This window comes from Protopterus annectens, chromosome 4.part0 (genome assembly GCF_019279795.1).
Source record: "Protopterus annectens isolate FY-2018-M chromosome 4.part0, PAN1.0, whole genome shotgun sequence".
NCBI classification, from domain to species: Eukaryota; Metazoa; Chordata; order Ceratodontiformes; family Protopteridae; genus Protopterus; species Protopterus annectens.
In genome coordinates this window covers 1756576070-1756602953 of record NC_056733.1, presented here as the reverse complement: position 1 = coordinate 1756602953, position 26884 = coordinate 1756576070, and the positions used below count along the sequence as shown (strand labels likewise).

Below are 26884 nucleotides of genomic sequence, written 5' to 3'. Positions count from 1 at the left end.
TTACATTAACCTGAAAGAGATGAGGGCCCTCATTCTGGCTCTGCAAGTCTTGACCCACCTCTAGAAACAAGAACGTCTAAGAATATTCACAGGCAACACAACAGTCATGTGGTACATAAACAAGCAAGGAGGAACTAGATCTTACCGGTTATGCAAGTTAGCTGAGATTGCTTGGGACCTAGCCATCAAGCAATACACATCCTGTCCCAGTACACCGTCCATCAAAGACCCACATGAATAGATGCTCTACAAACAGGTCTTCGTAGACATAGTCCACAGGTGGAAAACACCACAGATGGACATATTTTCTTCAGAGAGCATCAGGCAGCTCCACCTCTAACAATCCTTAACCCTTGGCTTGGAGGACAAATGGATTATCCTTCCAGTCAACAGGGAAGTTCCTTTATGCCTTCCCACCACTTCCTGTGCTATTGGCCAAAGAGGCATTTGTTCTGTTTCTTTATTACTTGGCCAAGGACAATCACCACAATCTACTCCAAAAAGTGGACAAATCACACAGCAGAAGGACTCATTGCTTCATTCTAAATTATCATTCGTCAACCTAAGCCTATGCACGATAAGATTTTTATCCCTTCTAAATTATCATTCCTCAACCTAAGCCTATGCACAATAAGATTCTTATCCCCTCCAAACATCAGTTTTCTGAGGTTGTGCTCTGGGTTCTCCAATAGGCAAGGACAACCACCATATGAAAATCCTACATAGCTAAATGGAATAGTTTTTCAATATGGTGTCAAGCACAATCAGGACCTTATAAAATCAGAGGTCCCTATTTATTCTATTTGTGTGAGCTCATGAAAAGCAGTCTCTTATTCTTTTGTTAAAGCCCACCTTTCAGCCATTTGACCTTTCTTCCCCTCAACCTGCATATTATGTCTTGGCTTGAGATCAAATATTTTTTTAAAAGTGGTTCTGCACTTAAACACCCTGAGAAGACATGTGTCTCCCTCCCTGGGACCTCAGCTTTGTCTGGAAAAGCTCATCCTGCCTTCCTTTGAACCAGCTACTTTTGTTGCAAGCTCTCACTTCTGCTAGAAGAATCTCAGAACTACAGGCATTCATGACTGCTCCTCACTTTCTTATTTTCCATAAAGACAGTGTGTCCCTGGGGGGGTCAATCCCTCTGTCATGCCAAAAGTGGTAAATGTGATGTCTCTCAACCAGGCCATCAATCTGGCTATTTTTTCCCATTCCACAGAGCAGGGGTGAAAGACTTATTCACTTCCTAGATCTACAGAGACGACTAAGATTCTGTCTGGACAAGACTAGGTTTATTCGTAAGACAGACCAACTATTTGTCTCTTTCGTGGACTGTAAGGTGGGTCAGCCAATTTCAAAACAAACCGTTACAAGCTGAATTTTTAAGTCTGTTTCCTTTTGTTACTCATGCCATGGCAAATCCTTGCTCTCTACTCCAAGAGACCATTCTGCCAGAGCAGGTCTCTTCTGGGACTTTCTACAAAAGGTTAGATTCCAGAACCATCCCGATAGCTGCTACCTGATCTTCTCTGCACACTTTCACTAAACATTACAGAATTTATGCCTTTTCTAGGTCAAAGAAAGCATTCATTAGGTCAGTCCTTTCTGGCCTCTAGGACAGCTTACACCATTCTTAGCTATCCTCCCTTCCATTGCCTTATGCTTTGAAAATCACCCGTTAATTTGAAATACTGCAGCAGTGATTTCAGTCCCAACATAATATATTTGTGTAAAAACTTAACATGTTGATGTCCTACTGATCACTTTTGCAGTATTCCTTCCCACTTTCCTTCCCTCTTTTCTTCTAAATTTCTTTCTTAAGACCAAGGGGGCCTCCTCTTCTCCTGCTGTGTTCCTCCTAGCTTACTACTACTCTCTCGTAGATTGTCAGGTGCCAGACTTGTAGGTAGTCAGAGTACTTACACTCATGATTCTGCTTATATACTCCTACACGTGTGAGCTGAGGTCATACATTGGACCTATATTACTGAAAAGGCTTAGGCTTTGATACCTTGGCTGGACATCAGTGGTGAAAACCTATCTGTTTAGAATACTGCAGCAGTGCTCGCTAGGACAAAGTTGACTAATGGTTTGGCTGACTGGAAGGTGCCCTGAAGCTTTGAAAGCTGGCTGGCAGTTATATCCTTAGCAGGATAATAACATATACTGTTTAGGATAATGCAGCAGATCATTAGAACATCTATCGTTTTAATAAGTTTACTTACACAGCTATATGTTCTTAGCACATATTTATATGTCATGTTTGTCTTCCAAGTGTTTTGTGACTTGTATTTATTAACCTTTATGGAAAGTCTTTTTAAAAGACTTGAGAGATATCATTATTTGGACGGAATTAAATTGCAATGTTATTTTTTCTAGATGGGATACATACCCTGACATGTGCGCTGATGCTGCTAAACACAGACCTTCATGGACACGTAAGTAAATGATTCTTAGCAGTAATTATCATATAACTGTCATAGACTGATAATTTATTACTTATTTTTATTTTGTCAAAAAATATTTGTGAATAAATTAACAAATAATCAAATGCATTAAATTTGAATTGAAAATATAATAGATTCTCAAGAAAAACAAACAATATGAACTGTGTACAATATTTACAAAAGCCTGAGAACAGAGTATTAAAATTAAAGCTCTAAAATTTCCTCAGTTTTCATAAACTGTTTCTCTAATATTTATGTGAAAATTTTGTTTGAGCCCCTTATTCAATTCAATATTACAAAAAATGTTCACAATAAAATTAATGTCCAAACGCTGGAACTTTGGGAGGCCAAGGTGTTTGGATGTTGGCATCATTGTATTATGGAGTTAAGACCTAAAGACATTAAACATCTTATTACTTATTTTATATATATATTAATATGAGTTGGGAATATTCATGTGTACTGTTACTGGTTAGTTAAACTTACAGTACGGATGTAAATATACTTGAAGGAAATGCTCCAGCTTCATTGATGGGTAAATAACTTAGAGGTGTTTCAAAAAGAGTGCTGCTACTTTGCTAAATTAAATACAGTCTTTCAACTATTTTGAAGAAAGTACTGCAGCTTTAGAAATGGATAGTATAATGCTGGTTTTAGTGAACTGTATTATTCTGTTTCAAAAAGCTGCATATGCTTTATAAGATGGTCTGTATTTTAAGCATCTTCAAGTAGAGAGTCATATCCAGGGTGGGGTAAAGGGAGTTGACTGGCTCATGTATAAGCTGTCAGGGGGTGGCACAATCAAGCAGGTACTGAAGTGCTGGACTGTAGTACTCACATTCATTTATGAAGTTGCGATATTGCATTTTCAGCATACATCTCAACTTCTTTGCTCAAGAATTTTGGACAAAGAAAGGTAATGGGGGTCAAATGTCAAAAGTCAGGTACAATTTTTTAAATATTACTCTAATTCACTTAAGAACTTGGTAGACCAAGAGGTTTTGCATCAATATTCATTTTCTGAGGAATACAAAGTATGAACTTGTAATGACTGGCATTATTGATTGACCGTAACCCTCAATAATTTACTAGAAAATCAAAAATTCTATGAAGCACAGGGCAAAAATATAAAGCAAAATCAGAAACATTGAGAGGTATGATTTGTGGTTACCGGTGAAGTACTTAGACTGTGGTAGTTTAACTGCAACAAGTTGCTTATTAAATTTGTATCAAGCAGCCTGCTAAAGCTTCAGGGTAGAAGTGTGTTTGTTTTTCTTTTTGTCTTCAAGGTGAAGGTCTTTTTTCTTGCTCCTGAAGCTGCGAAGAGGTGTGATTGTCAGGAGCCAGTTGTACAGGAGTATACTGCAGTACTTGCATTTGTTTATGAAATGCCTGTATTGCATTTGCAGTCATGGTTGAAGCACTGAAGTGCAGGAAGTGTGGTTGCAAGCTTCTTGTTACATTTGTAGCAAACAGCTTGCTGTAGTTTAAAGCTGAGGAGGCATAACAGTTTGGAGAACTGCAAGGGGCACAAGATGAGCTAACAACATCGTTCAAGAATATGACTCGGTTTGGTTTTACAGTTTAATAAATTGTCATGAGGTGATATGGTTCTGCTTTTTCAATCTCCATCTGTCTGTGGTAGGTCTGCTATATCGCATCAAAACTCAAAAGCTGTAAATACATTTCCTTGGGTCATATCGCATTGAAAACAGATGTCACATTTTCAAACAATTTAAATGCATGCGCTTACATTTTAGTGCTTTTGACTAATAAACAAAATGCTGGCAATTTTTCTTTCTCAAGGAAGCACCCATTTCCTTTATATCTGTATTTTCACTTTGAGATCACTCCAACTTGAAGAAGGAGTGATTCTTAATGAAAAAATAAAAAGTTGTCTCACTCTTTGCTAGATGCTGCAGTCTTAAACTGCATTCTGATGTAAATATTTTCAGACCACACTCATCACCTTAACATGTAACATGCAAAAAAGTAAGAGTAAAGACAATGTTTGTCATTCCAACTGCTTCATGGATTGTGCCTTGCCTAAGACACAGCAACCAACCAGCTTCCAAAAGCTCTGGTTCCCTTTCACACTTCCATGCTGACTACTGATTGGTCAACCGTGTAGAGGGAATCTCAGCAGTCAGAATGGAAAATCTTCAGTACTTTCTTGTTGCTTCATGAAGAAAGCAGCCCAGTGGCTTCACAAGAGTTGAAGCCAGCCTTCAGCTGCTTTTCTGGCAGCCAAGTTCCCTTTTTGGGAACCCTTCTACCTAGAAGAGTGGTACTGTTTATATTTGTATTTTTTACAAAAAGGTGCTATTTACTGTTGTTTTAATTCACCAGTTCTGTCCCTTTAAGAAACCTTGTATTTTTCTAATATCAGCAATTTCTTGTTGGGGACAGCTATTTTTAGTTTCAGCTAGTTTGAGGGCTAATATGATGACAAAACGTGACAAATTCTTATATAAACCTTGTGTTTTAAAGGAATGCTTAGTGTGAGAAAATGTTTTAGTTGGTCAGGGATGACTATGGGTAGTGTAGTACTTGTGTTTATGCGTGACAACTTACCTGACATTTTTTGCCATCAGACTAAATTTTATTTATTGTTGTTTCTGACAGGAATTTAGTGTGCTGCTTATGCATTACAGTGTTGTGGGGACTCTGCATGTATGTGAAGGTGTAAGTGTGATGCTTGTGCAAACGAATTGATAACTTACCTTCCAAGTGACTTATTCCAGAGATTTTTTACCACAAACGAAGCTTCCGCCTTGTTGACGGCAGGGATGGCAGTCCTGCTGGCCTGAATTCCATTGTTCCTGAAAAGAAAAAAAAAACTGCTGACTAAAGAGCAGTTGCTGATTCTGTCGGTTCAGCCTTCACCTCAGCTGATGGTGAGTGACTCTGTAGTGGTGAGCACTCATTCCTCAGACCACTCACTCACAGCCACCACGAACTGGGGGACAGCCATGTTGTCTTCAAATGTTCCATTTGCTGAACCAGGCATGGGAAAACCATCTTTACTGGAACACTGAGGCATACTGGGGGATATTACTAGATTGTATGGTGGAAGAGAACTCTTGATGTGGTGGTATTACCTTCTAGTCGGTCATCAGGGATAACTCAAAAGACAAAAAATGGTTAAACTGTGTTCATTAGAAGACATGGTGTCCTTTAGAAAATAATATTTTCTTTCCTTTGCTGAGAAATTGTAACAGACAGTTAAACAATGTGAATAAAGTACTTGTAAAACAGGTCAGTAGAAATATTCCTGAGTAAAGCATGTCAGAGGATTCTGACATACACAGAGACAGGGCTTCTTCTATTGCAGATTCTCAAGCCCACATCTCAGATTTGGAGGAAAACTGGCCACCACGAGCCTCCTGTGAAAGATTTTCTTTTTCTCAGGCTACAACCAGAATAAATTGTGTTTTTATGAGAACTAATAAATGTCCCCCCCCAGAATTGTGGAGATATGATATGTTAGAACTGAATATGCTTTATTCTACACCTGTTCCGCCACTATTACCAGTCTTGGAGGATATATTTAAACCTGCCTGCAACAACCCTGATTCACAGCCTTCAGTCCCCCAAAAAGCAAATAGGCTTTTTATATACTTTGTCAAGCTAACACGCATTTATTTTCTCATATTAGGTCTGACCCTGCAGTCATTTTCATGTGTTTGCCCACAGGGAAGAGGCTGCTGGTGTCCTTCAACCTTTGCCCTGTGGACAAGGAGAGGAAGATATTGGAGAGATTTGTTGAGAGAATTCTTTCATTCTCCACTTTGGTGTATAGAATTCTTAATTATCATAATTGTGTGTGGAAGTTTGTGCTTTTATTTTATAGACAGTTTCAGAGAGTTGGATGCCTCACTTCCCCTTAGGGTAGTGCTGTCTATCTGAATTTCTCAAGTATCTAAACATGCCTTAAGGAGTATGATTGTAGATATACTGTGTATAGGGCCACTGCTTCTACTGCAGTATTGAGGAAAGATTGCCTGGGTAAGAAATTGAACGTTTACTGATGAGATGGTCTGAAATTTTTAATTCTGCTTTAGATAAGGAGGTTTTATTTGGCCCATCTGCTTCTCATGTCCTCAGACAATTTGATGTGAGAGGGAAATTAATTCAGGGAGTTTCTAAAATTTTTCAGCCCCCCCCCCCTACAAATTTTCCAAATCTTCTTTCACATTCAAGAAACAAAATAAACAAACCCTGTCTGAAACCAAACAGAGAAATAAAAAGAGATGGCAGAAAGGGAACAGCAAGAAACAAGAATCCTTTCCTAAAAAGGGGCAGTTTGCAGCATTAGAATGACTTTACCAGCACACTTTTCTCTTCCACCGCACCTACTGCCTGTGTGTCTCAAAATTTATCCCAGCAACTGGTTCTGTACATTCCCTTTTGGCAACACTGTGACAGACTGGTGCAAAAGGTGGTTCATGAGGGATGCAGTTGGCATTGGATACAAATACCTCCTTTTAGGAGAGTTCCTTCCTGCCGATTGAACCAAACAGAATATTTGGGTCTGTATTAAATTGGCGAACGCTCAAAATAGAGAACAATGATTTATCGACCCTTTAAGAGCAAAACCTGATGATCCTGAAGATACGGAACAGCAATTTTTTATTTTATCTGGGTCATTTTCGGGACTTTGCCATTTCCTCCACTGTAGTGCGATCTCGGAGTTGATATATTTAAGAAGGGGTGTGTGGGGGGACACAGTCCCACATTTTTTTTTTTTTTTTTTTTTGTGGAACAGCGATTTTTTTCCCTGGGAAAAAAAATCGCTGTTCCGTGTCTTCGAGATTGTCAGGTTTCACTGTTTAAGGGTCAATAAATCAGCATTCACTATTTTAGGCATTCGCTGATTTAATATAGACCCGAATATTTTACTCAAGTTCTTCAGCACTTAGCATCCTTAGGAGTCATAGAAGCAGTACCATTAAATCAAAGGGCAAAAAAAACTGTTTCTTGTACCTCATCAGAGCTCATTAGTGGTCAGACAATATCAACATAAAGGAGATGAGGACAATACTTCTGTCTCTACTGGCTTTTCATCTCCTTTTTCATCCTGGCCCTTTGAAAATCTTCATGGACAATACCACTGTGATGTAGTACATCAACAAGCAGGGGTCATAAGGTTTTATCTTCTTTGCAGACTAGCTCTTCAGGCCTGAGATCTGGCTGTCAGTTACCATGTGTTTCTTTAAGCAGTTTACATTCCTTCAGAGCACAACCTAGTCGCAGATTGACTGAGCAGGTCCAGAACACAGGCTTACGAATAGATGCTTCACAGAAATGTGTTTCTGGACATAGTCCATTGCTGGGATATTCCTCTGGTAGGTCTTTTCACCTCCCCTCAGAACAGACAGTTTCTTCTGTTCGAGAGCACCAAGTCCTGTGGCTTGGAAAATAGATGCCCTGTCTTTCCCTTGGAAGGGAATGTTTCTGTATGCCTTTCCTCCCCTTCTTCTGCTGTCATAAGTTCTGCACAAGCTTAAGCAGAACTCTCCCAAAATCTTGCTAGTGACTCCCTTTTGGCCCAGACAGCATTTGGTTCCCACTTACTTTTTCATCTGGCTAGGGGCAAAGATCACAAATTACCTCACCAAGTGGATCGTCTCACGCAAGACGAGGGACCTCTTATCCATCCTCACCTGTCCATCTTCAGATGATTCTGTAGATTATAGGGTTTTGATCTCCTTCAGGCACCTTTTTTCTGAGGATATACTTCAGGTTCTGCAGGAGGCCAGGAAACCCACTACCAGAAAATGTATGTCTAAATGGAAAAGGTTTTCAGTTTGGCGCCTGTCTCAACTTCAGGATCCCTTTTCAGTGGGGTCCCCTTGGTTATCTCTCGTGTGTGATTTGCTCATGCTGGCTTGGCATAGACTGCCTTTGAATCCAACTTTGGTCTCTTAGTTTGAGGTCAAGCAATTTCTTAAAGGTGTCCTTCTTATCAGGCCCCAAAGAAAGCTTAGTCGACCTTCTTGGGACTTCAGTTTTGTACTTGAAAAATTGACTTGGGCTCCTTTGGAACCTGCTAGTTCAGCTTCCTTGCAACATTGTACTTGGGAAGACATTTCTGCTGTTGACTGTTGCTTCTCCCAAAAGAGTGTCTGAACTTCAGGGTCTAATGGCTATTCCATCTTCTCTAATTTTCCATAGAGACAGGGTGTCTCTTCGTACTAATCCTTTTATGCCCAAGATTGTTAATGAGTTGTCTCTTAATCAGTCTATTCAACTTATTCCTTTTTTTCCTTCTCTGCTGTCTGCCAGTGAGAAGGTTCTTCACACCTTGGACCTGTATAGACAGCTCAGGTATTATTTGGATAAAACAAAGGTTATCAAATACAAGAAATTAAAAGCTTACAACAACAAGATTATTCACAAGTCTGAGCAACTTTTTATTTCCTTTCGTCCCAGGACTTTGGTTTTGGCTGTTTCCAAGCAAACCGTCTCCTCCTGGATTTCTAAGGCCATTTCTTTTTGTCATTCCTTTCATAGTAAGTATCTTTATTGCTCTGTAAAGGCACATTCTACTAGGGTGGTTGCCTTTTCTGGTGTCTTTTTCAAAGGTTTAGACACCAGTTCCATCCTCAATGTTACTGCTTGATCCGCTGTTCATACTTTCACTAAGCATTATAAATTGGATGTTATTTCTAGGCCCAGGGCAAGTTTTGCCAGGGCTATTTTGCATAGGCTTGTAGAGGGCTGTTCTGTGCCTTTCTTCTCCCAGCATTCATAGCTGTTGTACTCCCCCTTCAGTTAAGAATACCTCAGCGGCGATATATAATAAGACATAGAACAGTTGTGTAAAATCTTATCATTGCAGTAGATATCCTTCTCTTTACTATTGCAGTATTCAGTCCGTCCCCCCCCCCCCCTTTTTTAGCTTTTGCCCATGTTTTTTTGTTGTCCTCCTGGCCAAGAGATTCTCATTTCCTTTTCTTTCTGAGCTTTTTTCTTTTGGAGGTGCAAGTTCTCCTTTGTTCTTGGAGGTGTTCTGCCCCTCCTGTGGCAATTCAGTTCTGGATGATTGCATCAGTATGTCACCTTTATCCCCTGTGCCCAGCACAAGGAGCATACATGTGATGTATGGCACCTGTAAGATCTAAAGGCTTTAGTATACTGTCCAGACATTGTGTTATCCTTGGCAGGAGATCCCTTCATTGAAGAATATTGCAACATTGAAGAGAAGGACATTTATTGTTATAAGGTTTTACACAACTGTACCTACCTTATTTAGACTTACTCATCTTTGCTGAATCTTTTCCCAGATGCCAGAAGTCATTACCATGGGTTTCATCTCTTCTGACCAATCTGGAGTTCCAGACAAATATTCAGAAATCACTGACTCCATTACATAGGATTGTCTTTCTATAATGTCTTATAGACATTCTGCAATATAAAGCTTTTTGATGCAGGAGAAAGTGCATTTTTATCTGGAAACTTTCCTTAGCTTCTCAACCCAATGTCAGACGTCAGCCAGAGAGTATCACATGGTCCTGGGGTTCATAGTATCTATGATTCTCATGATTCGTCTTGCAGAGTTACATATGAAAAAGATTCAGTGGTTTCTAGAAAAACATATGGAACCAACATTTGCACCCTGTGGAATTTCAGATTCCAATCTTGGGCTTTGTAATAAAGGAATTGCACTGGTGGAGACTACAGTTACAACCAAATTCAGGTTTCCCCTAGTCTTTTGTACCTCCAGGTCAATCCGCAACTGTAGGCTCCTCATGTTTTGTTTGGGTTTTAATGGTGCACGGCCTGTAGGATTCCTTAAATGGACCAAAGCGCATAAGTGAAAGAGATGTTGGCTGCGATCCATGCCTTAAAATTTCTTCATCTGTGGTCCAGAGAACCTCTCTAGGTTATTATAGAAAACACTACAGTGATGTGATACATCAACAAGCAAGAAGGTGCAAGGTTGTACCCTTTGTGCAGGCTGGCAACAATGACTTGGGAGGTAGCTCTTCAGGACTTAACCCTCCAAATATCCTACATTCCAACAGATCAAATCATAGTGGCAGAAAGGTTGAGCAGAACCAGGACAAACCATCATGAAAGGAAATTGAATGAAGGAGTCTTCCAGGAATCGATGCAGTTGTGGTGAACACCTCAAGTAGCACTGCTTTCCTGCCTCATTTAAAGAAAAAAAAAACAGCTGTACAAATTCAGCTCTGGAACTCCATATATATATATATATAGAGAGAGAGAGATAGATTTGTGTTATTTTTTTATTTTAATATTCTTACTATTTACTACTGCTGTTATTCCTCTGAGAATTCAAACTTCTGCCTTTGTTTGTATCTGGTCTATGACTTGTACTTGGAAACTGACGATTCTGTAGTGTCAGTTGAACACTAAGCCTCTTGTAGTGTATATGCTTCATTTGGAGATTCTGACAGGAAAATGCTGCATTTTGTTCTTTACTTTTTTCTTCATTTTTGTGATATTTACTACCGATTTAACACTGATATAGCTTTTTGTTTTAATGACTAAATTGCAGTTTTGCTGCAAATTGCTTATTTGCATTCTCTGTGATTTTTTTTTTAATTTCTGACAAGGGAATCTCTAAGTAGATGCTTATTTATGCTGTTTTAAAAGGCTTCTATTTTATTTAAGGGCATATATTTGATTTTCACACTGTTTGGGCTAGTGAACTTTACTTGGTACTGTGACTGTGTACTGTGCTGTTTACTACTCTGTGCAGATTCTAGAACAAGGCTTGGCACAATTTAAACTGTTTTCTGCTATATTGTATGCAGTCTTGACCAATTTGCTGTGTGGAGACATATTTTATATTTTCTACTTTTTCTACTACTGCTGCCCTTAATCAGCCTTTAATAGTGTCAGTGTATTATTCTGATTGATGTTTTCCCATGGACTTGATGGATCTTGATAATGGCCCCCCCACCCCACCCCCATCAAATGCAGTTGCTCCTAAAAAAGTCTTTCTGCTTTTCCCGGTTAGAGGTCGCCACAGCGGAACTCCGGTCCGCTCATGATTGGCAGTGGATTTGTGCAGTGCTGAGTTGCCAGCCTGACGGCCAACCCTCAACGAAGGCACACCCATTCATGCTCGTACCTACCTGCATGTCTTTAGCATCACTCGACCGCGGGGAAGACATGCAGGCTCCACACACAAGGCGCTCCAGCCGAGAATCGAACGGGATAACCTCTTGCTCTGAGGCGACAACGCTAACCGCTGCACCACCGTGACCCTATTAAAAAGAAAAAAAAAAAAACTTGACAAAAACATGTCTCAGCCTATTGTTTGTGAATAAGTTGCCTTACGTTGGCCCGCACACCACTCACTTTTTTCCCCCCGTCACCCTCTGGTGTGAGTCTGAATATTGTTATGGTATGATGCTGTTCCAGTACCTGGTTCAGGTACAGTAGTAGTAAAGAAAAAACAGCTCCAAGACAGTGATGAACCAGAATCAAACAAATAAGCTCTAAAACACAAGTTTAATCCAATGAGCAAAATCCAATAAACGAACAGAGAAACCAAATCTAGTAACGTTGAGCGCGCTTTCACTTTGTCAATACAAAGCTTCATCAGAACAAGAAATTATTGAACCACAGTGCTTAAATATACTGTGCTGTGTTCTAATAATTGAATAATTAATTAATTTACTTGAAAATTGAGATACTTAAAAAGGCAATGCTTCAAAAAACACATAAAATAACCATACTATAAAACCGTGACAATAAACATTCTATACTAAAATGCCATATTCTCCAGTTGTAATAAATATTAAACCTTCCATTCTAATACCTATAATACATAACTGTTATCTGCCTTAAAAGTTGATTCAAATACAAGTTAAATAAACATTAAAAATCCATGAAACCCCTAAAACCGGAGTATATTAATAAATGAATGAAATGCAACGGGTAACCTCCCCTATACACTACTTCTACCCTACATCAATGTGCAAAATCAGCTTACCTAAAAAAATACATACAAAATCCTTAATAAAAACATTACAAACGTCATGTAACCCTGCTTGAACAATATACTAAAAAGGTGTGTAATTACCTACTGAACACCACATCATATACATTACAAAAAAAGTCACAACTTAGCCTGTCTTAATTTCAAAACACTACTGATACTAATATTGTCATTTAAGCCTGGGGGTCTACTGGTGTCAGTTTTTAACTGCCAAAACAATTCTTGAAACTCAACCCTAGACTCCCAGCTACCCCCCCCCCCCGAGGGTCACTAGCTACTTGTTCTATTACAGCAAATTTTATATTCATATTATTACAAACTAATGAATGTTTGTAAAAAGCATTTGATTCTTTTTCTTTGCTGATTTCATAGAGATGTTCATAAATTATTTTCCTAAGAGTACGTGTAGTTTTCCCTATATAAAAACTATTGCAGCTTATACATATACCTGTATAAATTATTCCTCTTGTGTCGCAATTGTAATGTTTCGATGCTGTAAACCTGATTCCTCTAGAAGAGATCTGAATGTCCCGCTGTTGTAAAATAAATTCACACTGACGGCATGCACCACATTTATAGGTACCCCTTTTAGAATTGCCATTACCAATACATTGGATGTCATTCCTATCAAACATGTCCTTTAAATTCATTCCTCTTCTCCTTATAAAGGATGGTTGAACGGGGATGTATTTCCCCGTATCATTATTGACCTTCAATAAAGGCCAGTATTTTTTAATAATTTCTTCCACTTTCCCAGATGTAGCCGAGAATGTATGTGAAAATGCTTGGTTATAATGAACCACATTTTCACTCTCAGGGGTCCTGTCCACATCCCCCAGTCCTAAAAGTGGAAAAAACATCCCTTCCCTATTGTCAACTACCTCCTTGACTAAACCTCGTATCAAAGGGACGGGGTAACCTCTTTCTAAAAACAAAGAACTAATGTATTTAACCTCTTCCAGGAATGTCACGTCATCACTAGTCATTCTAGAGGCCCTTATCAACTGACCTTTAACAATTCCTTTTTTCTGATAAAATGGATGTCCACTTTCAAAATGTAAATACATATTAGAGAAAGTGGATTTCCTATATAACTTGGGGTAGCTGGGAGTCTAGGGTTGAGTTTCGAGAATTGTTTTGGAAGTTAAAAACCGACGCCAGTAGACCCCCAGGCTTAAATGACAATATTAGTATCAGTAGTGTTTTGGAATTAAGACAGGCTAAGTTGTGACATTTTTTGTAATGTATATGCTGTGGTGTTCAATATTTAATTACACACCTTTTTAGTATATTGTTCAAGCAGGGTTACATGACGTTTGTAATGTTTTTATTAAGGATTTTGTATGTATTTTTTTAGGTAAGCTGATTTTGCACATTGATGTAGGGTAGAAGTAGTGTATAGGGGAGGTTACCCATTGCATTTCATTCATTTATTAATATACTCCGGTTTTAGGGGTTTGATGGATTTTTAATGTTTATTTAACTTGTATTTGAATCAATTTTTTAGGCAGATGACAGTTGTTTATTATAGGTATTAGAATGGAAGGTTTAACATTTATTACAACTGGAGAATATGGCATTTTAGTATAGAATGTTTATTGTCACAGTTTTATAGTGTGGTTATTTTATGTTTTTTTTTTGAAGCATTGCCTTTTTAAGTATCTCAATTTTCAAGTAAATTAATTAATTATTCAATTATTAGAACACAGCACAGTATATTTAAGCACTGTGGTTCAATAATTTCTTGTTCTGATGAAGCTTTGTATTGACAAAGTGAAAGCGTGCTCAACGTTACTAGATTTGGTTTCTCTGTTCGTTTATTGGATTTTGCTCATTGGATTAAACTTGTGTTTTAGAGCTTATTTGTTTGATTCTGGTTCATCACCGTCTTGGAGCTGTTTTTTCTTGGCTTGAGGTATCGTTTCTTTGGGTACAGTAGTAGTAAACCCTTTAGGTGCAGAAGAGGTCTGGGCTAAGAGGCCCCATACCAGACATAATTCCATCCTCAGATATTTTGTCCTCTGGTGTAGGTCATAGTAAGAAGAAGCAGAGACTTCACCACATGACAGATAGTCAGGTTATTACCATGTACAGAATTTCCTTAGCTAAGAGTAATTTTACAGTCATCTAATCACCTTCTCTAGAGATTAGTCTAATGCTGCAGAATTTGATGGGGACTCTGATGTAGACAATAGTGAACAAGTTTGTCCAGTCTGATTCTTCATAAGGTGAACAGGATCAAAAACTTATGCAAGTGTTGACCTTTCCACAAATGCTAGGTATTTGACTGGAAGCAACCCGGAGCTATTCCAGAGATTGGCAGAGTTTGATCTTGTTGAAGATGAGATTCCAAATGTCTTGGCTGTTGTTCCTCTGTTACCAGCCTTAGTAGATGTCTATAAAACTGTATGTAAAACCCCTTTAGCTAGTGAACCAGTTCCTAAAAAGGCTTTGAGGAAATACAAGGTGTACTCTGATTTTGCAGCTCTATTTGCTCCACTTTCATCTAACCCACCTGTGGTTTCTCTAGATGCCAACTCTAACAAGAAAGTCTTGGCTTCTTCTAACCCTACACTGCTGGATTATATTGGCAAGTGGTTAGAATCAGAGAGGAAATTGTCTAATTAGTCTAGTAATTTAGTCTTTATTATTTTAAATGGTCAGGGCTTCATGTGAAAATGTATTTTGCAATGTGCTTACAGTTTAGATGACTTTGCTGTATCTGTGCCTGCTGCAAAGTAGTGTTACATACAGTGGATATAAAAAGTGTACACAACCCTGTTAAAATGCCAGTTTTTTGTGATATAAAAAAATGCGACCACAATAAATCATTTCAAAACCCAGATTCTCAAACAGTGGATTGATAAAGGTAAATTGATGCATGGGATATCAAGAATGTTTTATATTTCCAGGTTCTCCCCTAGAAAGAGTGGTTGGTGGGCCAGCTTAAGGCAACAGCAGACTGCCCAACTTCAAAGGGAGGCAAAAACAAACATCCCAGTCTGACAAGAGTCAAGGTACCAAGAGGAAATGGCAGGAGGATAATGCTTCCAAACCAAATAAAAGGAGTTCCTTTCCCAAAAAAGATCATTCCCCAACAAAGAATGACTGTGCCAGGACTCAGGCCATCTCATCCCTTCCCATTTCTCGTTCCTCAAGGCCTTTATTTAAGCCAGAAGTCTGTCCACAGATAGTCTTAGACAAATGCATGCTTAAAATTATCCAGCGAGGATACTCTTAGTTCATAATTGTGTACTAGGCTAATGGCCCTGGAGTCTTTACAAGCCTAGCCCATAGGAGTACCCTGGCATTGTGCCACCCGACCGTAGTTCCTAGTGCCTCTGTCGACCAGAGCCACTGGACTGATCCCTGGGATGAATTTTCTATTTCCCATCCACTCATCAAGATTTCTCTTGAAGAGGGCCAGTGAGGTGCTCTGGTTGACATGTATGGGAAGTCTGTTGCATAGCATGGACAGCCTCTGGGTTATGAACCTGTCCCTCCAGCATATTCTGTTGATTGTGGTAATGAGGTTGAGGTCTCTGGAGCGTGTGGTGCAGAGGGATTGGGATTTCTTTAGATGTAGCATTTCTAACAGAGCTGGATCAGACATGGCTTTGCAAGTCAAGCAGAGATCGCCTCTAAGTAGGCGATATGAGACAGAGAATAGTTGGAGTTTTTTGAGTTTGCCCATATAGGACATGTGTTTAGGGCCTTGGATCCTCTTTGTGAGGTACTTTTGTGGCCTCTCCAATTATTGCAGGTGTCTAGTGAGGTACATGCCAAATGGGGTATTGTACTCGATGATTGTCCTAATGAGGGAAGAGTAGAGGGAGACAATGACCTCTTTCTTCCTGGATGCAAAACCTTTAGTAATGAGGTGTGTCACATAGAAGGACTTTCTGACCACAGTGGCAATGTGGTGGTCAAAAGAGAGGTTGCTGTCAATCTGTGTTCTCAGATCTCTTATAACGCCTTCTGTGTTCAGTGGACTATCATTGATGTGGTAATTCAAGGGAGCTGGGTTTTTGCAAGGGGGGTGACGACACATTTTTTGGCATTGGGCTTAAGGACATGGTTCTGACACCAGTCATTGGTCTCAGTGAGGGCTTTCTGTAGGATGTCAACATCACTTGGGGAGTTAATAATAGCTCCCAACTTGCAGTTGTCTGCGAACTTTGTCAGCCAGAGTTCCTTCATGTTGGCCTGGACTTCAGAGAAGTAGATAGCAAACAGGAGAGGACCCAGGACCAAACCCTGTGGAACTCCACTCATGACTGGTCGGCAGTCTTACTTAGAATCAGCTACTTTCACACTGTGGCTTCTATCTGTGAGCCAGTTTGCAACCCACCTAGTGATCTAGGGGTTGATGCCTGGCTTAGTGAGTTTTTGTATGAGTCCTGAGTGGGGAATGGTATCAAAGGCCTTGGCCAGATCAAGGTAGGCTGTATGAACCACCTTGCCTTCATCCACAGCTCTGGTGACTGACTCAAAGAAGTCGACCAAGTTGAGCAGGCATGATCTTCCCTTCACAAAACCAAACTGTGTAAGATTCAGAATTTGGAGATTCCCTATATCCTTATTTTTTAGGTCCATGATGATGCGTTTCATAGCCTTGCATATCAGACTCGTCAGGCTAATGGGGTGATAGTTCCCAGGGTTTGTAATCACTCCTCCTTTTTGTGGAGAGGGATGACTCTACCAGTGCGCCATTCGGTAGGGATAAAGCCTGAGGTGAGGTTGTGATTGAACAGGGTACACAGGTGAGGTGCCAGTTCACTCTGTAGTTCATGTAGAACACAGCCAGAGATGTTGTCAGGCCCCATAGAAGCTGTATTCTTGGTCTTGGACAGTGCTGTTTTAACCTGTGCAGCAGTAATACTGGGTACCTGGCAATCTACTGGTATTGTGATTGGTCCTTTGGGGTGGGGAGCGGCAAAGATGGCACTGAGTCTGTCGGCCAGTATATTGACAATATCTGTTGGCTTGGTGTAAGAGATACCATTGTGCAGTAGCTCAGAGCAAATCTGGGTATTGCCGTGGAGATTCTTTACATAACTATAGAAGGCCTTGTGGTTGTCTTTACTATCTGCTGCAATTTTTTTTTCATACCTAGCTTTAGAGTATTTGATGAGGGATCTACCTTTTGTTGAGGCTGATAAGGGAGTTTTTCCAGTCTTGGGACTTCACCTTATTCTGCATCAGTTTCCTCCTTCTGATGTAGAGTTTGTTTATGGCAGGGGACCACCAGATTGGCTTCCCTTTTTTTGAGGGTTGAGGAGGGCATCTGGGTTCTGTTGGGTATGGTGAGATCCATGCATTTGTGTACGTGTTCGTACAGTGCATTGGTGTATGATTCGGTGGTCATGCAACTATTCTCCATTTGCATGGGTGCCGTGAAGTTAGCCACCTCTGTTTTTAGAAGCCCAAAGTTAGCTTTGGAGAAGTTTTTCATGGTGGTTACCTTTGTTGGGGGGTAGGGGTGGGAGGGATGTGGATTTCCAATATGATTAGTTTGTGGTCAGATCTAACCAGGGAGGAGTTGACTATTGGTGTAGAGCAATGGTCATCCATGTTAGTAATGACCAGGTCAAGGATATTGCTACCTGTAGTGGGGGTAAGAACAAGCTGGTCCAGGGTATTGGAATTAATGAATTCCAGGAAGCGTTGGGCAGATGTATTGGTACATGAGTAGTTTTCCCAGTTAATGGAGGTGTAGTTGAAGTCACCCAGTATGAGAGTGTTAGGTTGGCCCCTAATATTCTCCAGGGTGCTTAGGAACATGAAGTGCGAGTCTTGGGACATGGTTGAGGACCTATAGCAGGCTACGACCTGAATCGCTGACTTACCCAGTGTTAGCTGCACCTGAAGTATCTCAGATGCGTTATGTTGGGCTACCAGTCTGGAAGTGTGGACATCCTTTATGAATATGGAAACACCACCGCCTTTGGAGCTTCAGTCCAAGTTCTGGGGCCGAAAGGTGTGGAATGAGTTGTAGCCTGGTAGTGCAGGGGTGCTTTCTGCTGCCTTGAACCAGGTCTCTATTACAGCACAAATGTCGATGTTCTCCATTTTAAGGAGTGCTTCGAGTGAGTGCATTTTGAGATTAAGAATTCTAGCATTGAGCAGCATGACTATCAGATTGCATTTGTTTGTAGCCGTTACGGTGGTAATTTGGTCTTTGGAACACCACCTAAAAAGGCACTATAGGGGTGGTAAGAGCCTTGGCCAGTATCTGGAAGCCCAGGGGTGACAGATGAGGGCCATCTATGGCAAAGCATCAAGGTCTGTCAGTCATGTCATCCCAGGCAGACAGATACTGGATCACCTTAGAATAACACCAGAAACTTAGCCAATTGTTGAAATTAATCATTTCCTGCTTGTACTGTTTTATCATTCTGGGTGATGGTAGGATACTGCTCAGGGATAGGGTCATACCCACCTGGGCTACATAATCCGAGAGCTCCTCCATGTCTCTTTTCATGTAGTCCAGGGAGGTACATCTCAGGTCATTCACACCCACATGTACAATGACAGAGTCATATTCGTAACTGTTGTTGAGGAACCTGAGTGCATGTGTTATGTGGTGGATCCTGGCACCTGACAGACAGCTGACTGTTACTTCCTCGTTATTCAACCTAGTGAGTGGGACATCAGTGTGCCTCACTATCGAGTCACCTATGACTGGTGTGTTGGGCATGCTGTTTCACCTTTAAGGCTTTGGTTGAGTAGCACACTGTTTACGAGAGTTGTGTCTCATGATTAGTGTTGTGTTGTGGTGGTCGAGTGTGTTTCTGCCTTGGAGGTCTCTGCTGTTTGTGCAGATTTTTATTGAGAGCCTCCGCGAAGGTGGGTGTGGGGTTTGTGTTTTTATGTGAAGGCAGTGCTGGTGCATGTTCTGGAGGGCTATGTGTTCCATGTGGTGTGGTGCAAGTGTTGACCTTCTCCTCTTGACCAGCTATTCTGGTCTTGGCTGGAGAGTGCATGGCTTCCAATTTGGATATATAAGTGCATCTCTCACAAGTCTGTATGTTGGGAGGCAAGAGGATAGGGTTGTCAGTGTACATGAGGCAGTTGCTATATTGCCTCAGGATACCCAAGTTCATCAGGTTAATAGGAGAAAGCACAGGGAACTGACCCTTAGACATGCCTGAAGGGGTGAACATTAATAATAAGTACTGGAGCTGTTTCCTTGTAGTGGACAGAAAATCCTTCTCCCTTCAGAGAAATCCCCTGCACCTGCCAGACATATCTGTTTTCTACAATACTCCTTCACAAGTTGCAAGCAGAGGTTGTAGAACTAGTTCCTGCTCCTAAAACGGAAAAGGCTTTTACACCAATATCTTTTTGGTACCCAAAAAGGTAGTGCTGTAAAGACCAGTGTTAGATTTGTCGTACCTAAATGCCTCTCAGAAAGCACCCATATTCAAAATGCTCAGCCTGCAGATGGTCCCACCCCTTCTATCAGACTGTTATTTCATTGTGACTTTACATCAGAAGGATGCTTATCACATTCCAGTTGCTCTCAGATTCAGATTCAAATTCAACCTGCAAACGTGCTGTCTAACACCCTTACAAATAATTGTCTTTCTGGGGTGTATGATAGACAGAGAAAAAAGTATGGCCTTTCTATCAGAAGAAAAAGTCCTGACTGATTAGAATTTTTTCAGGGACTTCCTTCTTCAAGAAGCTGCCACCACAAGAGAGTTTCGCAAAATTCTACGTCTTATGAAATCAGCGATCCTCTTGAAACCACTGTCCAGAATCCACATGAGAAAGATTCAGTGGTACTGATGTTCTTCGTTCCCCATTGCTGCAGTCCTTACTATTGGGTAGTCCGCTGTCCCAGTCGGCCCGAATACCAGAGTATATGGCTGACGTCGGTCAGGGCGCATTAGACTGACGTCAGTACGTCAGGGTACTAATGCGCATGACCGACGTCATCTCCTCAGTCTTTTTTGCCGCATGGTCCGATGCAGAAGCAGTTTTGCGAGTGCAGGTTGGCGTTCTGAAATATTTCCGAAACCGGAGTTTCAGACCGAATCGGAGTTGGCTAAGTACCCCGTTGGGGAACATTTTGGTTTTTTCTTGCCTCAGTATTTTACCGGATGTCAGAAAAAGTGAATAACTGTATTTCTTGTGGGAAACAGATACCTCATAGGGATTACCATACCTTGTGTATACCTTGTTTAGGGCCTGAGCACGACGTTGTTGGTTGCCGCTCTTGTGCTAGGTTTAACAAACGCACTATTAAGAGGAGGTTAGACTGTGCCAGTTAGTGTTTGGGAAACGTTGCAATTATAAAATGCCGTCGGATGCTCCGACGCCCGCTTCGTCCAAGAAGCGCAAGGACAAAACAGTGAAGCCTAGGGTTGATGAACCGGCAGTCCCGGACGTCGGTTCTTTAGAAGGCTCAGTGGAGCCAGTGGTTTTGCCAGGAGTTTCTATGGAGTCTCAGGCAGAAACTTTATTGTTACAGGATGTGCCTTCTCAGGAGGTAGGCCAGGCTGAGGGGGCTTCTCAGGTAACTGTTCTTCCCTCTCTTCCCAAGGTAGTTAGAGCCTCTCCTTCTGTTGCCAAAATTTCTTTGAGAGGTAGGCCAAGTTCAGCTTCAGTGGGGGCTTCTCCTAGCATTTCGGGTTCTGTACCTAAGAAACATATGCTTAAAATGGCAGAAGATTTGATTACTATGATTAGAGGTTCTATGCCCCCTCCTGATAAGAGGCCTAGGGTGGAACCGGAGTTTGATAGTTTTGAACAGGGTTCAGAGGCCTCTGAGTCTTCTGCGGAAGATTTGCTGGAGTATCCTCCTTATTCTGATTCTGATGTGGATGATTCCACTCCTACAGCTTCTCCTCCTGAGGATTTCTCATTTTCAGAGACTCTGCATTCCATGAGGGAGCACTTTAAATGGGAAGGCCAGGATTACTCTGATTCCAGGAAAAGACTTAGGGAATTCTTGTTTTTACCCCAGCATAGGCCCTTAGCTATACCTCCTGTGTTGAATGTGGTGGAAGATGTTTTTGCAGAGGCTTCCCTGAACCCTGACTCTTTGCCTCCTGCTCCTGTTAAACCTGATAGGTACTATAGGGTGCCCGAAGCTCATAAGTATTTGTTTAAGAGTCCTAGGGCGGACCCAGAAACTGTTTCTCAGGGGCCTAAAGGTGTTAAGGCCTCTGTGGTTAAAAAATCCTGTTCCCACTGATAAAGAGGCAAGGGCTTTGGATAGGTGGGGAAAGAAAGTGTATACTTCTTCCACTCTAGCCATGAGAGCGTTGAATTGTCAGTTTCACATGCTAAAATATCAAAATTATCTCCTTTCACAATTGAAATCTAAGGTGGATGCTTTGGCGGAAGGGATTGAGTGTAAAGAGTTGCTGGATTTGGTTCATGTGTCTGAACAAGTGGGTAAGCATTCTTTGCAATGTGGTTTTGATGCTGTACAGGCCTCCTCGAGGGTGGCTGCCACTAGTTCTGTTCTTCGCAGGCATGCCTGGTTGAGGGATCAGAATTTAGCTGAGCATGTTAAAACAAGGATTTTGGATGCTCCTTTACAGTCTGATGTGTTGTTTGGTTCACCTGTGGAAGCAGTTTTAAAGAAAATGGAGGACAAAGCTAAGTCTATGCAAACTGTTAAAGATTTTTTGCAGGTGCAGCCACCGAAGTTTAGTAGAAATTGGCCTGCTAAGGGGTGGACTTTTCCTGCTTATGATTCCCAGTCTAGGGGTAGGTCTAGACGTGGTAGGGGCAGAGCTCAAGGTTCTTTTAGGCCTAGAACAGGGAGTTCACCTGCTCAGACTTCTGGTGAGGGCAGGGTCAGTCCTTTCGTAAACAGACCCAATGACCTGCCTTTTCAGCTGCCAGTAGGTTCTCGTCTGGCAGCTCCTTTGGGAGGAAGACTGTCTCTTTTCAAAGAAAATTGGGATCTAATTACTCAAGACAGATGGGTGTTGGATATCATTCACCACGGTTACAGGTTTTATTTCCATACAATGCCCCCTTTCAAAGGCATGCCAGACGTTCCTCCTCCACAAAGAAAAGAGGCTCACAAGCAGATTTCTCAGTTACTCCAGATGGGGGCCATTCAGCCAGTCCCTGTATCAGAAAGGGGCCTAGGATTTTATTCTCGCCTGTTCCTAGTACCAAAGAAAGGGAACACGTGGAGACCAATTTTGGATTTATCTCTTCTCAACACTTATCTGGACATTCCCAAGTTCAAGATGTTGACGTTACAACAGCTTTTACCTCTGCTGGGCAAGGATCACTGGATGGTAACTTTAGATCTCAAGGAAGCTTACCTTCATGTGCCTATAAGGCTAAGTTGCAGGAAGTATCTGCGGTTTCGAGCTGGAAATTCTCATTATCAGTTCTCTGCATTGCCCTTTGGCTTATCTACTGCCCAGAGTATTCACAAAGGTTCTGGCTCCAGTGATAGCTTACTTCAGGCTACAAGGAATTCAAATCTATCCTTACTTGGACGACTGCCTGATTCTGGCTCAAGAAAAGGAAGACCTCCTACAGCATCTGGAATATGTTATAGCAGTGCTAAGATGCCTAGGGTATTCTGTGAACGAAATAAAGTCCAGTCTAGTACCCTCTCAAGACATGTGCTTTCTGGGTGTGAGACTGAATACAGCAGCCCAGATGGCCTTTTTAACCCCGGACAAACAAAAGAGTCTATCACTTTACTTCCATCAACTATCTCATCAGTCCGTGCTGACTGCAAGGACAGTCCTTCAAGCATTAGGGTTCATGGCATCTTGTATTCTGGTGCTTCCCAATGCCAAACTGCATATGAGGAAGCTACAATGGTATCTCAAAATTGTATGGACACAGCACTGCCAGGATTTGGACACTGTCATTCAAATAATACCTTGCCTTCAAAAAGAATTTTTGTGGTGGGCTCAGGAATGTCACCTAAACAAGGGACTCTCTGTGACCCGGCCAGAGGCGAGTCAGATTTTAACGACAGATGCCTCGGACATTGCTTGGGGAGCTCATCTCAATGGAAAGTGGATACAAGACAAGTGGCCTGCCAGACTACAGCATCTACATATCAACATGAAGGAGATGTTAGCAGTCCAGTTTGCATTAATGGCTTTCAAGGAGTTACTTCTTCCAGGGCAGGTGTTGATTCTAACAGACAACACAACTGTCATGTGGTACATCAACAAGCAAGGGGGAACACATTCTTATCCTCTATGCAGGCAAGCAATGATTTTATGGGAGATTGCGCTAAGCTTGCAACTGACTCTTCAGGCAAGGTTTCTGCCGAGCACAGAACTCCTTAGCAGATGTGTTAAGCAGACAAATCATGGATCCCCACGAGTGGAAACTGGATCTTCATGTATTTCAGAAATTGACAGTGTCATGGGGAACTCCAGACATAGATCTGTTCGCTTCTCCACTAAACCACCAGCTGCCAAAGTATTGCACAAAGGGGTTTCATCACACAGCTTGGAAAGTGGATGCTCTGTCTTTCAGTTGGAAAACCTTCATGTGTATGCCTTTCCACCTCTGCCTCTTCTTCCAAAGGTACTATTAAAGGTCAGACAAGACAGGCCAAGGATGATTTTGATAGCTCCAGATTGGCCTCGCAACACTGGTACCCACTACTACGGAGTCTAGTAAAGAAGCCTCCATGGCCTTTACCTCTGATTCCTCATCTGTTATCTCAGAAGGACGGTCATCTGCTCAATGTCAAGCTTCACTCTCTTCATCTCACAGCCTGGCATATTCTGTGTTGAAACACAGCAGGTCTCAACTTCCTCAACAAGTTTTAAATGTGATTATGGAAGCTAGAAGACCTAGTACAAGGAAAGTGTACGCAGAAAAATGGAAGAGATTTTTATTTTGGAGTACAGCAAAGAATTTGGAGATTTCTGAGCCTAATTTGAGTGTGGCTCTTCAATATCTTACTGAGTTATTGGACAAAGGTTTGTCCTTCTCTTCCATTAAGATTCATGCTGCAGCAATTTCAGCTCACTATGATTGTGACCCACCATTGTTTTCGCATCCTTTGTTCAAGCAGTTTCTTAGAGGGGCAAAGAATATAAGACCCCCACGTAGAGCTCCTACTCCTGCTTGGGACCTCAATTTTGTGTTGGAAAAACTTACTCTACAACCTTTGAGCCTGCGGCTACTGCTGAATTGAAATACTTGTCATGGAAGACTGCTTTTCTGTTGGCTATTACTTCTGCAAGAAGGGTGTCTGAGTTGCAGGCCCTTATGGCAGTAGAGCCCTTTTGATTTTCCATAAGGATAGGGTATCATTACGCACTAATCCTTCCTTTATGCCTAAGGTGGTTTCTAGTGTGGCTTTAAACCAAACTATTCATTTGCCTACTTTTTATGCAGACCCCCAAAATAAAGGGGAAAAGATTTTGCACACTTTAGATGTACACAGGCAATTGCGTTATTATTTAAGCAGGACTAAGGATTTTAGGCAGTCTCAGCAGTTGTTTGTTTCTTTTGCTTTGAGTTCGCAGGGCAAGCCTGTATCAAAACAAACTATTTCTAGGTGGATTGGCTTTTGCATTGCATTTTGTTATTCCCATCATGGCAAGGAGATTCCAGCTGGGATTAGGCCTCATTCCACTAGGGCTACTGCCACTTCAACAGCATTTCTAAGGGGGGTGGCAACTAAGGATATTTTGGAAGCAGCTACTTGGAGTTCAGTGCATACTTTCTCTAAGCATTATCACCTTCCTATCTACTCTAAGTCTAGGGCTGGTTTTGCCACAGCTGTTTTGCAAGGCATGTTGTCAGCTCCTGCTTTTTTATGATTTGCCAGCCTCCCTTACCTCTGCTTTGGGATTCTACCCAATAGTAAGGACTGCAGCAATGGGGAACGAAGAACATAGTACAGTTTTGTACCTACCATAAATGTAGATGTTCGAGGATCCCCATTGCTGCAGTCCAATTTACCCTCCCTCCTTCCCCTCTGGTTTTAGGGGTGGTTGTGTAGGTGAGGTTACATGCTGATATTTTTGTATATATTCTTGTATATATTGTACATATTTTTGGTGCAGGTATTTTGGGCCTTGTCTTTTTAGGGTCTTCTGACATCTGGGGCAAGAAAAGACTGAGGAGATGACGTCGGTCATGCGCATTAGTACCCTGACGTACTGACGTCAGTCTAATGCGCCCTGACCGACGTCAGCCATATACTCTGGTATTCGGGCCGACTGGGACAGCGACTGGGACCCAATAGTAAGGACTGCAGCAATGGGGATCCTCGAACATCTACATTTATGGTAGGTACAAAACTGTACTTTTTTTCTCCCTCCACCATCCTTCATAGTACTAGCCCAGTACCAGTCCACAAGGGGTGTGCCAGCTGTCTTCATTGTGCCACCCCCAGGCAATCTAATATGCTGGGACTGGTCATGGAAATAGGCATCCAGGAGATCGGTACATTTGAGCATTCATCTGGGAAGGGTCTTTTTGCTTATGACCTACTTGTTTCCCCACTCCAGTTGTGGACCTTTTGGTATGACTGAGGGTTGGATATGCAATAGAGGCATTCAGCATATCACCTCACCTCTACAGAAGCTCAGTCATGTCTCCAGTTTGTAGCCTCTTTAAGCATGCCTACCAGTGTGCCAGCCCTAGCCTTCACCAGAGATCAGCAGAGTAATCACCCATGTGACTGCTCACCAACCCCAGCCAGGATGGTAATGCTCATCCCACCCTGCTTTTCCATCAGTCACCCAAGCTGCTATTGAACCTGGGTCATAGTCTGGGATTTATTTTTCTACACTACCTGAGTGGCTAAATTCAATGGTACTTAAAAATTTGGACTTGCATATACTAGGGATGGAGTTTGTGGAACAAGAGTTACAGTGGTTGAGGGATCAGATGTCTGTCAGTCCTGACTTACCCTTCTTCCTCCATACCCCAGTTCACTCAGTCCAGACAGTCTTGTCAGATTTTGCATGGGGAATGGTGTTAGGAGGAGTTCTTGTGCAAAGTGAATGGGGTCCTTTGGACCCTATAAAGCACTTAAACATCAAAGAAATGATGTTAAGTTGTCTATCTCGCCTTCATTCTTGCTGGATGGGTTCGGAGCCGACCTCGGCTCCGACTTGGCCACTCTAAAAGCTCGAGAGTTGGTTCCACCGGCTCGAGGCTCCCCTTCTATCCCACAATGCTAGGCGTGAGTTACACAGATCTCGTTTGCCGCTACAGCGATCGAGGTGTGTTTTCTACCGGCTCCAGGTTAGTGAAAGTTAGACTAGTTTAAATTCTTTAGACTTAAGCTAGCTTAGTGTATTTTTCTTTCCCCATAGTGTAGTGGACTTATTATCCCTTCTACCTTTTATTCAGCCCCCTTTTTTTCCAAAGAACTTATAGTTCTTTCCCTAAGGCCTTCGGGCCCTTCCTCCCTATCCTTAGGGTGTGTATGTGTTTGATTAGGGTGTTTTATTTTAACTTACCTTTAGTTTAAATAATTCCC

The 26884-nt window shown here is 41.6% G+C and overlaps 1 protein-coding gene across 1 annotated transcript in view; it reads left to right on the top strand.

Annotated features, from left to right (window-relative positions):
• Positions 1-26884, top strand: part of PSD2 (pleckstrin and Sec7 domain containing 2) — a 2726943-nt gene that overhangs the window by 1041994 nt on the left and 1658065 nt on the right. Inside the window, exon 7 of the mRNA XM_044069466.1 lies at positions 2380-2438. Coding sequence (XP_043925401.1) covers positions 2380-2438 — 59 coding nt within the window. The remainder of the gene's footprint in view (positions 1-2379; positions 2439-26884) is intronic.